Below are 16895 nucleotides of genomic sequence, written 5' to 3'. Positions count from 1 at the left end.
AATATATACACTGATGTTTGCTAGGCTTTATATATACATTGATGTTTGCTAAGCATTATATATACATTGATGTTTGCTAAGCATTATATATACACTGATGTTTGCTAAGCATTATATATACACTGATGTTTGCTAAGCATTATATATACACTGATGTTTGCTAAGCATTATATATACATTGATGTTTGCTAAGCATTATATATACATTGATGTTTGCTAAGCATTATATATACATTGATGTTTGCTAAGCATTATATATACACTGATGTTTGCTAAGCATTATATATACACTGATGTTTGCTAAGCATTATATATACATTGATGTTTGCTAAGCATTATATATACATTGATGTTTGCTAAGCATTATATATACATTGATGTTTGCTAAGCATTATATATACATTGATGTTTGCTAAGCATTATATATACATTGATGTTTGCTAAGCATTATATATACATTGATGTTTGCTAAGCATTATATATACATTGATGTTTGCTAAGCATTATATATACATTGATGTTTGCTAAGCATTATATATACATTGATGTTTGCTAAGCATTATATATACATTGATGTTTGCTAAGCATTATATATACATTGATGTTTGCTAAGCATTATATATACATTGATGTTTGCTAAGCATTATATATACACTGATGTTTGCTAAGCATTATATATACATTGATGTTTGCTAAGCATTATATATACACTGATGTTTGCTAAGCATTATATATACATTGATGTTTGCTAAGCATTATATATACATTGATGTTTGCTAAGCATTATATATACACTGATGTTTGCTAAGCATTATATATACATTGATGTTTGCTAAGCATTATATATATATTGATGTTTGCTAAGCATTATATATACACTGATGTTTGCTAAGCATTATATATACACTGATGTTTGCTAAGCATTATATATACATTGATGTTTGCTAAGCATTATATATACATTGATGTTTGCTAAGCATTATATATACACTGATGTTTGCTAAGCATTATATATACATTGATGTTTGCTAAGCATTATATATACATTGATGTTTGCTAAGCATTATATATACATTGATGTTTGCTAAGCATTATATATACATTGATGTTTGCTAAGCATTATATATACACTGATGTTTGCTAAGCATTATATATACACTGATGTTTGCTAAGCATTATATATACATTGATGTTTGCTAAGCATTATATATACATTGATGTTTGCTAAGCATTATATATACATTGATGTTTGCTAAGCATTATATATACATTGATGTTTGCTAAGCATTATATATACACTGATGTTTGCTAAGCATTATATATACATTGATGTTTGCTAAGCATTATATATACACTGATGTTTGCTAAGCATTATATATACACTGATGTTTGCTAAGCATTATATATACACTGATGTTTGCTAAGCATTATATATACACTGATGTTTGCTAAGCATTATATATACACTGATGTTTGCTAAGCATTATATATACACTGATGTTTGCTAAGCATTATATATACACTGATGTTTGCTAAGCATTATATATACACTGATGTTTGCTAAGCATTATATATACATTGATGTTTGCTAAGCATTATATATACACTGATGTTTGCTAAGCATTATATATACATTGATGTTTGCTAAGCATTATATATACATTGATGTTTGCTAAGCATTATATATACATTGATGTTTGCTAGGCTTTATATATACATTGATGTTTGCTAAGCATTATATATACATTGATGTTTGCTAGGCTTTATATATACATTGATTTTGCTAAGCATTATATATACGTTGATTTTGCTAAGCATTATATATACGTTGATGTTTGCTAAGCATTAGATATACGTTGATGTTTGCTAAGCATTATATATACATTGATTTTGCTAGGCATTATATATACGTTGATGTTTGCTAAGCATTATATATACGTTGATGTTTGCTAGGCATTATATATACATTGATTTTGCTAAGCATTATATATACGTTGATGTTTGCTAGGCATTATATATATACATTGATTTTGCTAGGCATTATATATATACATTGATTTTGCTAGGCATTATATATATACATTGATTTTGCTAGGCATTATATATATACATTGATTTTGCTAGGCATTATATATATACATTGATTTTGCTAGGCATTATATATATACATTGATTTTGCTAGGCATTATATATATACATTGATTTTACTAGGCATTATATATATACATTGATTTTGTTAGGCATTATATATACATTGATGTTTGCTAGGCATTATATATACATTGATGTTTGCTAGGCATTATATATATACATTGATTTTGCTAGGTATTATATATATACATTGATTTTGCTAGGCATTATATATACATTGATTTTGCTAAGCATTATATATACATTGATTTTGCTAAGCATTATATATACATTGATTTTGCTAAGCATTATATATATACATTGATTTTGCTAAGCATTATATATATACATTGATTTTGCTAGGCATTATATATACATTGATTTTGCTAGGCATTATATATACATTGATTTTGCTAGGCATTATATATACATTGATTTTGCTAGGCATTATATTTATATATACATTGATTTTGCTAGACATTATATATACATTGATTTTGCTAGGCATTATATATACATTATATATAAATATATTTTTTGTGTTTTTTCAGGTTATGTTAGCTGAACGAAGAGGAACCGACGAAGTGTACGCTGTCAAAGTGCTGAAAAAAGATGTCATCATCCAAGACGATGACGTGGAATGTACAATGACTGAGAAACGGATTCTAGCACTGTCAGCAAAACACCCATTCTTAACTGCTCTCCATTGCTGTTTCCAAACTCGGGTGAGTATTTCTTTCGTTTAATATCTAACACTCTTACATCCAATCCGACAAAATGCATGTTTTTCAATATCTCCTGATGAAAACATAAAGTTAGTCGAAACGTTACTGGAAAAACAAATTCAGAAAAGCATTTATGCATCTTGAAACGTTTATCTGTAAAAAAAAATGCTAAAAGTAAGCTCTGGATGATATTTGCCCTTGATGTGTGACCTTAAGGGCAAATGTCACATAGCCAACTACACAATTAAGGTCATTACCTTTCCAACGAGCCTTCATTTGTTAAATTCTGATCCATAGTCGCTGCGATTTGGAACTTATAAAATTGCCAAAAAAGGTGGTGTGTGTGCCCAAATTTGTATATACATATACATTTGTATATATTGTGTCCTGCAAATTTGTATATACATATGCATTTGTATATATTGTGTGCTGCAAATTTGTATATACATATACATTTGTATATATTGTGTCCTGCAAATTTGTATATACATATACATTTGTATATATTGTGTCCTGCAAATTTGTATATACATATACATTTGTATATATTGTGTCCTGCAAATTTGTATATACATATACATTTGTATATATTGTGTCCTGCAAATTTGTATATACATATACATTTGTATATATTGTGTCCTGCAAATTTGTATATACATATACATTTGTATATATTGTGTCCTGCAAATTTGTATATACATATACATTTGTATATATTGTCCTGCAAATTTGTATATACATATACATTTGTATATATTGTGTGCTGCAAATTTGTATATACATATACATTTGTATATATTGTGTGCTGCAAATTTGTATATACATATACATTTTTATATATTGTGTCCTGCAAATTTGTATATACATATACATTTGTATATATTATGTGCTGCAAATTTGTATATACATATACATTTGTATATATTGTGTCCTGCAAATTTGTATATACATATACATTTGTATATATTGTGTCCTGCAAATTTGTATATACATATACATTTGTAAAAATACATAAATATAACAAATCAAAAACTCCACCCTGGATGATCAAACAACCACACATAATATTAAAATTAAATAAATATCCCAAAACGAAAACCCACCCATCAACCTTCCATGAAGAACTACTTATCATCCAGAATACATACAAAGAATATACACAAATTTACACTGACGGATCAAAAGATGGAGATAAAGTAGGATGCGCAGCCATCCACAAAAAAATAAAACTAAAGAAAAGGCTCCCAAACGAATCTTCTATTTTCAGCGCAGAAGCAACAGCCATAGATTTGGCACTGAATATAATAACCAATGATGACCATCAAAAATATATCATATTTACTGACTCACTTTCAATACTCATATCTCTAAAAGAAAAAAAAATGACAAACCCACTTATTACAAAATTGCTAAACAAAATAGATGCCATAACCATGAAAAAAAACATTATCTTTTGCTGGATACCAAGCCATATCGGCATATACATGAATGAACAAGCAGATAAGGCAGCAAAGGAAACTCTGCAACAAAACCACATAAGTGGAAAAATCCCCTATACAGACCTAAAGACTAAAATAAACACATTTTTGAAGAGAAAATGGCAAGAAAACTGGAGCTCATGCACCAAAAACAAACTATTCCAAATAACACCAAATATTGGAACGAGAGACACCAAAAAGTTAACAAGAAAGGAAGAGGTAGTAATGACCAGACTGCGAATAGGTCACACTCACATCACCCACTCACATCTACTAAAAGGGGAGGAGACACCAAACTGTATAACGTGTCAAGAACCCTACACAATACACCATATACTGACAAACTGCATTGACCTTGAACAAATCCGAACAAAGTATTACCAAGAAAAAAATCTGAAAACAATATTAAACAAGATTGATCCCCAAAAAATTATCAATTTTCTGAAAGAAACTAAAATATACTCAAAAATATAAGGAAAGACCCCCCCCCCCACAAAAAAAAAAAAAAAAAAAAAAAAAAAAAAAAAAAAAAAAAACCTTAAGAAGAACAAACCAATATTTAACACAACATAACGAACCTTTCGGCATTAAATGACCCCAAAGTGGTTGATATGCCGTAAAACAAAACAAACAAACAAACAAACATATACATTTGTATATATTGTGTCCTGCAAATTTGTATATACATATACATTTGTATATATTGTGTCCTGCAAATTTGTATATACATATACATTTGTATATATTGTCCTGCAAATTTGTATATACATATACATTTGTATATATTGTGTGCTGCAAATTTGTATATACGTATACATTTGTATATATTGTGTGCTGCAAATTTGTATATACATATACATTTTTATATATTGTGTCCTGCAAATTTGTATATACATATACATTTGTATATATTATGTGCTGCAAATTTGTATATACATATACATTTGTATATATTGTGTGCTGCAAATTTGTATATACATATACATTTGTATATATTGTGTGCTGCAAATTTGTATATACATATACATTTTTATATATTGTGTCCTGCAAATTTGTATATACATATACATTTGTATATATTATGTGCTGCAAATTTGTATATACATATACATTTGTATATATTGTGTCCTGCAAATTTGTATATACATATACATTTGTATATATTGTGTCCTGCAAATTTGTATATACATATACATTTGTATATATTGTGTCCTGCAAATTTGTATATACATATACATTTGTATATATTGTGTCCTGCAAATTTGTATATACATATACATTTGTATATATTGTCCTGTAAATTTGTATATACATATACATTTGTATATATTGTGTGCTGCAAATTTGTATATACGTATACATTTGTATATATTGTGTGCTGCAAATTTGTATATACATATACATTTTTATATATTGTGTCCTGCAAATTTGTATATACATATACATTTGTATATATTATGTGCTGCAAATTTGTATATACATATACATTTGTATATATTGTGTCCTGCAAATTTGTATATACATATACATTTGTATATATTGTGTCCTGCAGGTCAGCTTCAGTTTTTCTGCTTCGGTTGTTTCCCCTGTGGCCTTGCCAAGCCACTTGAATTTTAGGATTTTGGATATTTAGCAAAAATAAAGTTGTTTATTGTTATTAAATCGGAATATAATTTCACATCAAACTTTTACTCAAGTCTAACATAGTGGATTTGTTGCATTTTTTTTATGTAGAACGTTAATTGGGTTTTAGGTGATTAATTTAACGTGTTTAATTTAACATGATTAATTTAACGTGTTTAATTTAACATGATTAATTTAACGTGTTTAATTTAACATGATTAATTTAACGTGTTTAATTTAACGTGATTAATTTAACGTGTTAATTTAACGTGTTTAATTTAACGTGATTAATTTAACGTGTTAATTTAACGTGTTTAATTTAACGTGATTAATTTAACGTGTTAATTTAACGTGTTAATTTAACGTGTTTAATTTAACGTGATTAATTTAACGTGTTTAATTTAATGTGATTAATTTGTGGTTGGATCTAATTAACATTTTACAACTCCATAATTTTTATTTATTTATTTTATTTTTTTTATTTTTTTTTTTTACGTTTGCTTTGAATGTGACTATGTTAATCAAAATTAATGAAACTCGTATCGTTTGAAGTTAGGTCGACTGCTAAAGCATAACATTTGGGAAACCCGTTTTTAATGAGGTTTTATTTTTAACTAGCGGGGGGTGCCTGGCGTTGCCTGGGTATTTGTAGGTGTATGTGTTGGGGAGGCAGGGGGGGGTAGATAGAAAAACAAAAGTTTTTGTAGGTAGGTAGGATCGAACCAGAAACCTTGAGGCGAAGGTGGAAAATAAAGTGTGAAAAAAACCTGATATGTTTACCCGCTCGGCCAGCAAGGGAAAGTAACAAAAAGACATTTGAATTTATTTAAGGAATAAAAACTGAATTGACAGGTGCGCATATTTAATGAGGTCAAATAGAAATGCTGCAGTTAACTTTTACTGCGAGGCAGTTTTTTTTTGGTTAGTTTACCCAACTTTGGCTGGTTTTGTTTCCCCAACGTGTTGGGAAGTGGGACCAGCTCCCCATTTAAGAGGGATTGTCCAAATTGAATAGCAATTGTCTGATATAAGGGATTTCTCCCCGCATTGATCAAAAGCTGATTGCTTTCTGGACGTTCCCGGCACGAGGCTGAGAACCACACATTCGCTTCAGATTAGTTTCACTTTATTTATTCTAAAAAGCCAAACAAACACATGACAGAGCGAAATAGTGCCACTTTTATAAAAGTCAATCAAAATAAATCCAGATACGACGTCCCTTCACAAATCGTACATATTATAATCTGGGGGGGGGGGGGGTTATATAAATAGTTCTAAGATATAGTAGCCCCCCCCCCCCCCGAGAAGCCTGGCGAAAAAAGCCTTTGGCGGACATACATAAAATGTGCAAACACATTTTGCCTTTTATATATATATAGATGTTGTCGGGTTTTTTTAAGAAAATCCTATGAGACAATGACATTGGGTTCTCTTGAGTAATAATTTTTTGCATAGCTTACAGTGCTTGTTTGCTTTGATGGTCTTTTAAACCAACGCATTTCAGGTGAAAACATTATTACGTACTTACACGTCATGTCGAAAATTAGTGTTAATTCCAAAAATTACAGAAAACGGATTTAGTAGGAGAATAATTGCAAGTCAAAATAGAATTTATTGAATTCTCGAATTTTAACATTGAAGAGTTGTGCGACCAATTCAGTATAACAAACAAGGGAGACAACTCTTAAATTGCGTTAGATTACAGCTCTGCCATTTTTAAGCACAGTATATGGGAACCTAAGTATACTTGATTTTTTTTTTTTTTTTAATTTATTTATTCTAATTTTACTGACACGCAAGTATGTAATGTTTTCACCTGAAATGTGTTGGTTTAAATTATCACCAACGTAAAAATAAAAAAAGCAGCGTTTATCTTTTCTTACATTTGTGGTGCATATGACTACGTTAATCATAATTAATGAAACTCGTCTTGTTTGAAGTTTGGTCGACTGCATAACATTTGGGAAACCCGTTTTTAATGAGGTTTTGTTTTTAATGTTGTCGGGTTCTTTTCAGAAGAAAAAAACCGAATCGGACAATGACATTGAGTTTTCTGTCATAATTATTTTTTTTATAGTTTTCATTACGACTTCATAGTTTTTGGTGCTCGTTTGCTTTGCATTTCAGGTGAAAACATTACGCACTTAAATGTGTCATGTCAAGATTGTTATAAATTCCAAAAACCGATCCAGTAGATAAGCAATTACAAATAAAAATAGAATTTATTCCATTATCGAGTTTTATCATATGTTATTTTAACACTAGGATTCTGTAGACTGGACTGGGACCAAGATTCCTAAATGGCAGGTGTTCATGCGCTAGTTGGGTAATAGTATTGAATTTCAAACCAATGCATTTCAGATAAAAACATTATCACATCCTTACGTGTCATGTCGAAATTAGTATAAATTCCAAAAATTATGAAAACCAATCCCGTAGACAAACAATTACAAGTAAAACTAGAATTTATTGAATTATCCTACTTTATTGTATTTTTTTTTTAACATTGAAGAGTTGTGTGACTAATTCAGTATGTTTTTATGTTAAGATATATAAATGTATATAAATGTTTACCTTGAATAAAATCAAACCTTCTTTTCTTTTTTCTTTTTTTGCCTTACAGGACCGCCTTTTCTTTGTGATGGAGTATGTGAATGGAGGCGATCTTATGTTTCAAATCCAGCGTGCTCGAAAATTTGATGAACCCCGTGCCCGTTTCTACGCTGCAGAAGTCACTTTGGCCCTTATGTTTCTCCACAGACACGGCATCATTTACAGGTGAGTTTGCCGTTATGATAAAGAGCCTTTTTTTTTGTTGGGGGAGCCCCCATTCAACACATGTCAGGGCCTTGTGTCCGGCCTTCCTTGTACTTGAATAGCGACAAGTATAGTTTAACTTGTGCTATTAAAAACATGGCCGAGATGTCAATCTCTACCTCGCTTCAGATTAGCGGACGGCATATTAGATTTGAGACTCTTTTTTGGGCCCTGTCTAAGGAGAGAGACTAGTGTAGATGCACCAGCCCAGATCTGGCAACAATACTCCATGCATAAGCGAATGGTGGCCTTGTAGAGGTACAGGATACTCCCTGATGTGATTCATTTTCTAGCAAGGTAATGGGAGCCCATGGTAGAGGGAACCCCTTTAATGGTGAGAGCTAAGCTCAAAATTTCTATTCACGGAAAGGTCATTTCAATGAGGTCAAAGTACCAAAGCATATTGATATCTAAATGCTAATAAATGATTTCGCAGTTATACCCGGCACGTTACTGACTTCCTTGCATCCCAAATCCGTAATACAGAATAGAGATCAGAACACATACATTTAAAAAAGACATGTTTCATATACATATATATTTATATACGTATGGCATATTTCATTGAATAAAATAGACCTTTTTTGTGTCTATTAATTCTATTTTCAATCCTGTCCAACTTCCGAATAAGTCATCACTTCTGGCGGGAACTGGCTGACATAATCACCATATTTATCATAAGTCCGAATATTTTTCAATATTTTAGGATTCATCATCAGGGATAAATTAATCTAACTGGTTTTGAGCAATTTATAAAGTTGTTTTGTTTTTTTTCCTTGGTTAATTTTTTTTTTTTTGGTTAAAATTAGTTAATTATTAATCGTTTTTTTACATTGGTTGAAATTAATTGAATAGTGAAGTAATAGTTAAGACTGTTATTCGGAAGTTGGAAAGGATTGAAAATAGAGTTAAAAAGTCTATTTTATTTAATGAAATATGCCATAGAGGAAAAAATGCTGCCTAAATATACATATGTACTAGCAGGGCGCCCAGCATTGCCCAGCTGTAAAATACGCTTAAATATGATATTTTGATTAATGTAGATTTCCTATATATTATATTGGACCCAATATATAGTAATGATTTAAAAAGTTTTTAAAAAAAATGACTTGTGCGCCACCACTGAGAATCGAAACCAAAACATTTAGCTTACAATTTACTTTTTCCTTTGATGTCAATGCCTGTGCTATGAAGATATGTTTACTGCAAGGCTAAAACTTAAAACATGCACCAATAGCTATTACGTTACGCATGCATGTTTGTAATGCTGTCGTTTCACTTTCACCTGGCAAATTCCATTTTTTTAATTTTTCACACGTTTCTACCAATTTTTCCGTGCTAAAACCCAAACATAAAGTTTTGCATGGGTTCAAATACCTTATATATGAAGCTTTTTTTTTTATTCAATTTTCACCCCAAACAAGGCACAGTGCCACTTTGAAGAAGGGGGCTACTATCAGGGACTTAATTAGCGGGGTCATTATGCAGGGAGATGAGTAGAAAGATGTTTGTTAACATTACACTTGAACTTCTGCATGTCAGTACAGTTAGGGAAGCAGGGACCTGGAAGGGAATTCCAAAGCTTAGCAGTTCTGGGGGAGAAACTACTTGAGTAGCAAGCTCTCTTACATCTAGGGATCTCTACTGTGTAGGGATGGGATTTAGCTGCCTGTCGGGTTTGTCGAGGGTGTCTACATCATGGGGGCACAAGTGTCTGCAGTTCGTCAGAGCATTCACCATTAAAATACTTGTAGAACAGGCAGAGGGATGCAACATCTCGTCGATGGGACAGAGGCTGAAGCTTAGATGCCAGTTCAGGGCCTATCAGATTGGCGGCTCTCTTTTGAATCTTGTCTAGGAGCGAGAGACAAGCAGCAGATGCACCAGCCCAGATGTGACAACAGTACTCCATACATGGGCGAATGGTGGCCTTATAGAGGTATAGGATACTGTCAGGCGTAAGTAGTTTTCTAGCACGGTAGAGGGAGCCAACCTTCCTTGCAGCAGCCTTGGCAATGCTCTCAATGTATCTATTCCAGTTCATATTCCCTGTAAACGTTAGGCCGAGGAGTTTAAAAGAAGTACTTTCAGGCAATGTGTTCTTGGCCATTACTATTGGTGATAGAGAAGGTTTCTTGTAGTTATTGAAGGAAACAAGCTTAGTCTTAGCAGCATTAAATGTGACCAACCATTTTTGTCCCCATTCCACTACAGATTGGAGGTCATCCTCTAGTGTTTCTGCCATTTCCTTGGATATGTGTTCATTTGTTTTCCCCTCATATCTGTTATAGAGAGTGGTGTCATCGGCAAATATACCCATCTCCGAAACAATTTTATCAGGGAGGTCATTTATGAATATCAGGAATATTAGAGGTCCAAGGATAGACCCCTGAGGTACTCCTGCTTAAAGTCTGTAGACCAAAAACTGTAAGAGGAGTTTGGTAGGCAAAATTTTTTAAACATTGTGTTAGGTTAAACATCCAGAGGAAGTCTAGTAATAAAGACAAAACGTTGATGAACACATAACTTGGTTTGTTTCTTTTTCATCTAACTCTCTCTCTCTCTCTCTCTCTCTCTCTCTCTATATATATATATATATATATATATATATATATATATATATATATATGCTAGACCATACAATCAGCTGCATGACATGTTATTTTTTTATTTTTATTTTTTTGCACCACTTATCAAGGCCCGGAAGCCACTCAGGGATAAGGGTTATTGCAAGTACAGTACGTTAGTGTGGAGATTTAATGAAGTGTTTACTTAAGAGGGTGGTTCATTAGGAATTTGTTGACGTTGGACTTAAAGATATCCAAGTTGTAGTCAGGTGGGAAGCAGGCAGATGGAACAGAGTTCCACAGGCGTGCAGTTCTAAGAAAGAAGCTTTGTTCATGGTATCTACATTTTGATTTAGGCATAGATAAAGAGTGGGGGAAATTTTTCACAGTGGATGCAGCTAGACGGGTGTTTTTCGTGAAAGATTGGCGAGGGGGGACCAGAGATTGGAGTTCAAACGAGCACCTGCCATGGAAATAACGATAAAACAAGGATAGGCTCGCAACGTCTCTTCTGTGGGAGAGAGGTTGCAGGGTAGAGAAAAGGGCATCCCCCACTAAGCCACAAAGTCTATTTTGTACTCTGTCAAGGCAGGATAGGCTGTTTTTAGCAGCTCCTGCCCAGATATGGCAACAGTATTCCATCCTTGGACGTACTTGGCTTTTATATAGATAGAGAATTACATCAGTAGTGAGATATCTTCTGGAGCGGTAGAAGGATCCCACCATCTTTCCAAACTTGATGTACGTGTTCCAGAAGTGAGAGACTAGTGGCAGATGCATCAGCCCAAATGTGACGACAATACTCCATACATGGGCGAATGGTGGCCTTTGAACGTTAAGCCGAGGAGTTTGAAAGAAGGATCTTTAGTAGTCGAGAAGGTTTCTTGTATCTAATTGAAGGAAACAAGCTTAGTCTTGGCAGCATTGAATGTGACCATCTATTTTTGTCCCCATTCCACTACAGATTGGAAGTCTTCCTCTAGTGATTCTGCCATTGTTTTTTTAGATATGTGTTCATTTGTTTTCCCTTCATGCCTGTTATAGTGTGTGGTGTCATCAGCAAATATACCTATCTCAGATGCAATTTTATCAGGGAGGTCATTTATGAATATCAGGAATAATAAAGGCCCAAGGATTGACCCATGAGGTACTCCCGCATTTATATCATATTGTTTGGATTATTGATAAAATTAATTTTTATAATTTAATCCGATTTCTATTTTTTTTTTTTTTTTTCAGAGATCTGAAGTTGGATAATATTCTTCTTGATTACGAAGGCCACTGCAAGCTTGCAGACTTTGGCATGTGCAAAGAAGGAATGTTTGAAGGACGCCTCACCCAGACATTCTGCGGCACACCTGACTATATTGCACCTGAGGTAAGTATCATCACGTTTCAGATAATCAAGTGTACGGGTTACGTGATCAGTTTATTTAAGACAATAAATCTAAAATTACTTTTTCGTACCTTACTGTAAACTGCTCGTTTCGTCGGAGTAGATATTTACTTGCTACCCACCATAGCATGATGTGACACAAGGTTGAAGGAGGGGATGTCAAGCCAGCATCCCTAAACGGAATTGCACTCTGGCCTATCAAAAATTGCTTAAGCATCCTCATTGGCATTCCCCGGTAGGGGCGTCCTAGGCAACAAACAATAAACTTGCCCCACCCAAAAGCCGGGTGGCAAGGCAGGGGAGGGTGAACCTGCTAGGTAATACTCAGGCAGCATACCTCAGTCTGACAGGTGCTGGGCCACATAAATGGTTCATCACCTGTCGTGCTGATTATCAAGAACGCATTCTTGACAGATACTTTCTACCCAACTGAAGCAAGAAGGAGACTCAAGATGTGAAACAAGGTCAGAAAGTGGGAATGTCCAGCCAGTACCCCCAATGGAGGGGCACTCTAGCCTCGCAAAAATTACCTGTGCATTCCCATCAACATTCCCCGGTAGTGGTGCCTCAGCCAACAAGCAATAAACCTGCCCCACCCGAAATCAGAGTGGCAAGGCTTAGCAGGCCCATCCTCCTGGGTAATACCCAGGCGGAGTACCTCATTCTGACAGGTCTGACTGGGCCAGTTCCTTGTCCCGCACATTCTTCACTGGTACGTTTCTACCCAATTTCCAAGCAATTGAAGCACCAAGTAGACTCATCCTCGTAATTTCAAAGCATTATGTGACTCAGCCTCTATAATTAAAGGATTTGGCCGGGGTATTTTTTCCCTGGCCCAAAAATCAACGATTATAGTCAGATAACGTACTTCCTAACTTCTGGCGTAGTGTCATCGGAAACGGTGACAAGGCAAATCAGTTCCTTTAATTTTATGGTTCTCCAGCATTTCTATTATGAAGCGATTTATTGAAATAAAAGAAAAAAAAGATAAAAGAAAAAGGACATTGGTGCGTGTGTGTGTGTTTGTGTGTGTGTGTGTGTGTTTGTGTGTGTGTGTGTTTGTGTGTGTGTGTTTGTGTGTGTGTGTGTGTGTTTGTGTGTGTGTGTGTTTGTGTGTGTGTGTTTGTGTGTGTGTGTTTGTGTGTGTGTGTGTTTGTGTGTGTGTGTTTGTGTGTGTGTGTGTTTGTGTGTGTGTGTGTGTTTGTGTGTGTGTGTTTGTGTGTGTGTGTGTTTGTGTGTGTGTGTGTGTTTGTGTGTGTGTGTGTTTGTGTGTGTGTGTGTTTGTGTGTGTGTGTGTTTGTGTGTGTGTTTGTGTGTGTTTGTGTGTGTGTGGGTGTGTGTGTGTGTTTGTGTGTGTGTTTGTGTGCGTGTCTGCGCGTGTTTGTGTGTGTGTGGGTGTGTGCGTGTGTGTGTTTGTGTGTGTGTGTGTGTCTGCGCGTGTTTGTGTGTGTGGGTGTGTGCGTGTGTGTGTTTGTGTGTGTGTGTGTGTCTGCGCGTGTTTGTGTGTGTGTGGGTGTGTGCGTGTGTGTGTTTGTGTGTGTGTGTGTGTCTGCGCGTGTTTGTGTGTGTGGGTGTGTGCGTGTGTGTGTTTGTGTGTGTGTGTGTGTGTGTCTGCGCGTGTTTGTGTGTGTGTGTGTGTGTGTGTGTGTTTGTGTGTGTGTGCGTGTTGCGCTATACATTTATTTTATGAAATATTTGAATATTGATTTGTTTTTATTATAGTCAGCTAATGTACTTCCTAACTTTCAGCGTAGCTGCTACCGGAAGCGGTGACAAGGCAAATCGGTTCCTTCACTTTTATTGTTCTTCAGTATTTCTATTGTGAAACGATTTATTGAAATAAAAAAAAAAAAAAAAGAAAATTATTGAAAAGTATGCTATGAAAATTAACAAAATTATCAAAACATAAAAATAACAAAAATTAGTTTTTGTTACTTAAAATGTTTTCAGTAATTCTTTAAAAGAAAAGAAAACTAATTCCAATAAATTTTTTTGTTGTTGCTAGTAAACAAGTCGATGTGGATGAGTGAGTTTGAAAGCTTTTTTTTTTTAAACATTTTCATCCCAAACAAGGCAAATTGCCACTTTGGTGTAGGGGGCTACTATCAGGGGCAACAACTACTGGAGTACTATGTAGGGATTTGGGCAGCAAGATGTCAGTTCACGTTACACTTGAACTTCTGCATATCAGTACTGTTAGGGAAGCAGGGACCTAGAATGGAATTCCAGAGTCTAGCGGTTCTGGGGAAGAAACTATTGGAGTAAAATGATCTTTTACATCTAGAGATCTCTACAGTGTGGGGGTGGGGTTTAGCAGCCTGTCGGGTTTGTCGAGGGTGCTCACGTCGTGGGGGCACAAGTGATTGCAGTTCGTCAGAGCATTCACCACTAAAATACTTGTAGAAAAGGCAGAGGGATGCAACATTTCGTCGATGGGACAGAGGCTGAAGCTTAGATGACAGTTCAGGGCCTATCAGGTTTGCGACTCTCTTTTGAACCTTGTCAAGGAGCGAGAGACTAGTAGCAGATGCACCAGCCCAGATGTGACAGCAGTACTCCATACGTGGGCGAATGGTGGCCTTATAGAGGTACAGGATACTTTCGGATGTTAGTAGTTTTCTAGCACGGTAGAGAGAGCCCACCTTTCTTGCAGCAAATAGCACCTTCAATATGTTCATTTGTAAGAACAATTCTGTCTGTTTTTAAGGTTCAATAAAACAAAAACCCGACAATATCAGGTTTATTTAATCGTTACTGCAATCCTTAATATTCTTTATAATATCTTCCATCTTTCAAAAGTTTATAATCATCTTCCATCATGATGATACGATATGAAAACTGCACAAAAAGCCAAACATCTAGGAAAACGTTCATTACCCACCATATTCCTCAGACTTAGCTCCAACGGATTACCAGAAATCTTCAGAAGTTTGCGTTAAGCATTTGAATGGATTACTTGAAAAAAACACTGAAAATGAGTTCACTTCTATTTTGCAGTTCAAAATGTTCAAAGGAATTTTATGAAGTTGGCATTAAAAGTTTATTGTCAGATGCAAATAGATTGTTGATAAGAATGATTAAGGATTAAATTTTATTGAGTGCTAAAAACGGACAGAACTTACAAGTAGATTTAAGAGATATTTATTCTTACATAGTGTTTATTTCTATAGTGTATAGCAAATAAACCATTTTGTGGTTATTTCATGTGAAAACACTTTCATGAAGAAACATTCATTTTTGGGGGGATTAAATTCTCTTAAAAATTAATATACATTTCAGAGACGGCCCACTGTTTATACTAAAGTTTGTTCATTGAGGATGATGGATAATATACCACCATTAAACACAATCTCATCTCTGTTTGTTAAGTACTAAACTTTAAAAGAAATTCTCTATCATGAGCGATTTCTCATACGTTTTCATATTTCTATCATAAAAACAATGTTCATGGTGAAATAGTGCTGCTCAAAGGTCAACCGACAATCTGAGATTGGTCCTGACACTCACAAAGTAGAACTATTCAGGTGATATCAATAAGACTTCATTTGTTTCACTTCTTATAGAGTTTCTCATGAATCTTATTCATTTGCTTACGTCACCAAATATCTTAGCATCGAAATTTTTGTTGTTGCTAGTAAACAAGTCGATGTGGATGAGTGATTTTGAAAGCATTTCTTCTTACAAAACATAGAAACAATAATTTGAATTGTGGCCTATCAACTGTAATGGCGTGAAGAAATTAAAAGCATTGAACTAAAGACTTATGCGAACTTCTAATACCTTAGAGATGCAAAGAAATATTACATTTGTGATTTTAATATATATTTTTAGGGTTAGGGTTAGATTGAGGCTTGAAATGGCAATGTGAATTCATTAACTCTAGTTAAAATATATTATGTAGGAGCATCATGAGTTATAGTCAGCTAACATATTTTCTAACTTCTGGCATGGCTGCTACTGGAAATAATGACAAGACATATCATATCCTTAACTTTTATTGTGCTTCAATATTTCTATTGTGAAGCAATTTATTGAAATAAAATATAAGAAATTATTGAAAAATATGCAATAAAAATGAACGAAATTATAAAAAGATAAAAATAACACAATTAGTCTTTATTTTCACTTTTAATAGCATCTTTTAAAAGTTTTTATTTTA

General features: G+C 33.9%; 1 protein-coding gene across 2 annotated transcripts in view; it reads left to right on the top strand.

The window, feature by feature from the left end:
* The window catches only part of LOC145269851 (calcium-independent protein kinase C-like), a 323130-nt gene that overhangs the window by 277490 nt on the left and 28745 nt on the right, over positions 1-16895 (top strand). For both annotated transcript variants that reach the window (XM_080125580.1, XM_080125579.1), the window contains 3 exons: positions 2682-2855; positions 8580-8734; positions 12580-12718. In XM_080125580.1, coding sequence (XP_079981706.1) covers positions 2682-2855; positions 8580-8734; positions 12580-12718 — 468 coding nt within the window. The remainder of the gene's footprint in view (positions 1-2681; positions 2856-8579; positions 8735-12579; positions 12719-16895) is intronic.

This window comes from Euprymna scolopes, chromosome 45 (assembly GCF_053919585.1).
Source record: "Euprymna scolopes isolate OS-2025 chromosome 45, ASM5391958v1, whole genome shotgun sequence".
NCBI classification, from domain to species: domain Eukaryota; kingdom Metazoa; phylum Mollusca; class Cephalopoda; order Sepiida; family Sepiolidae; genus Euprymna; species Euprymna scolopes.
This window is presented reverse-complemented; position numbering and strand designations above follow the sequence as displayed.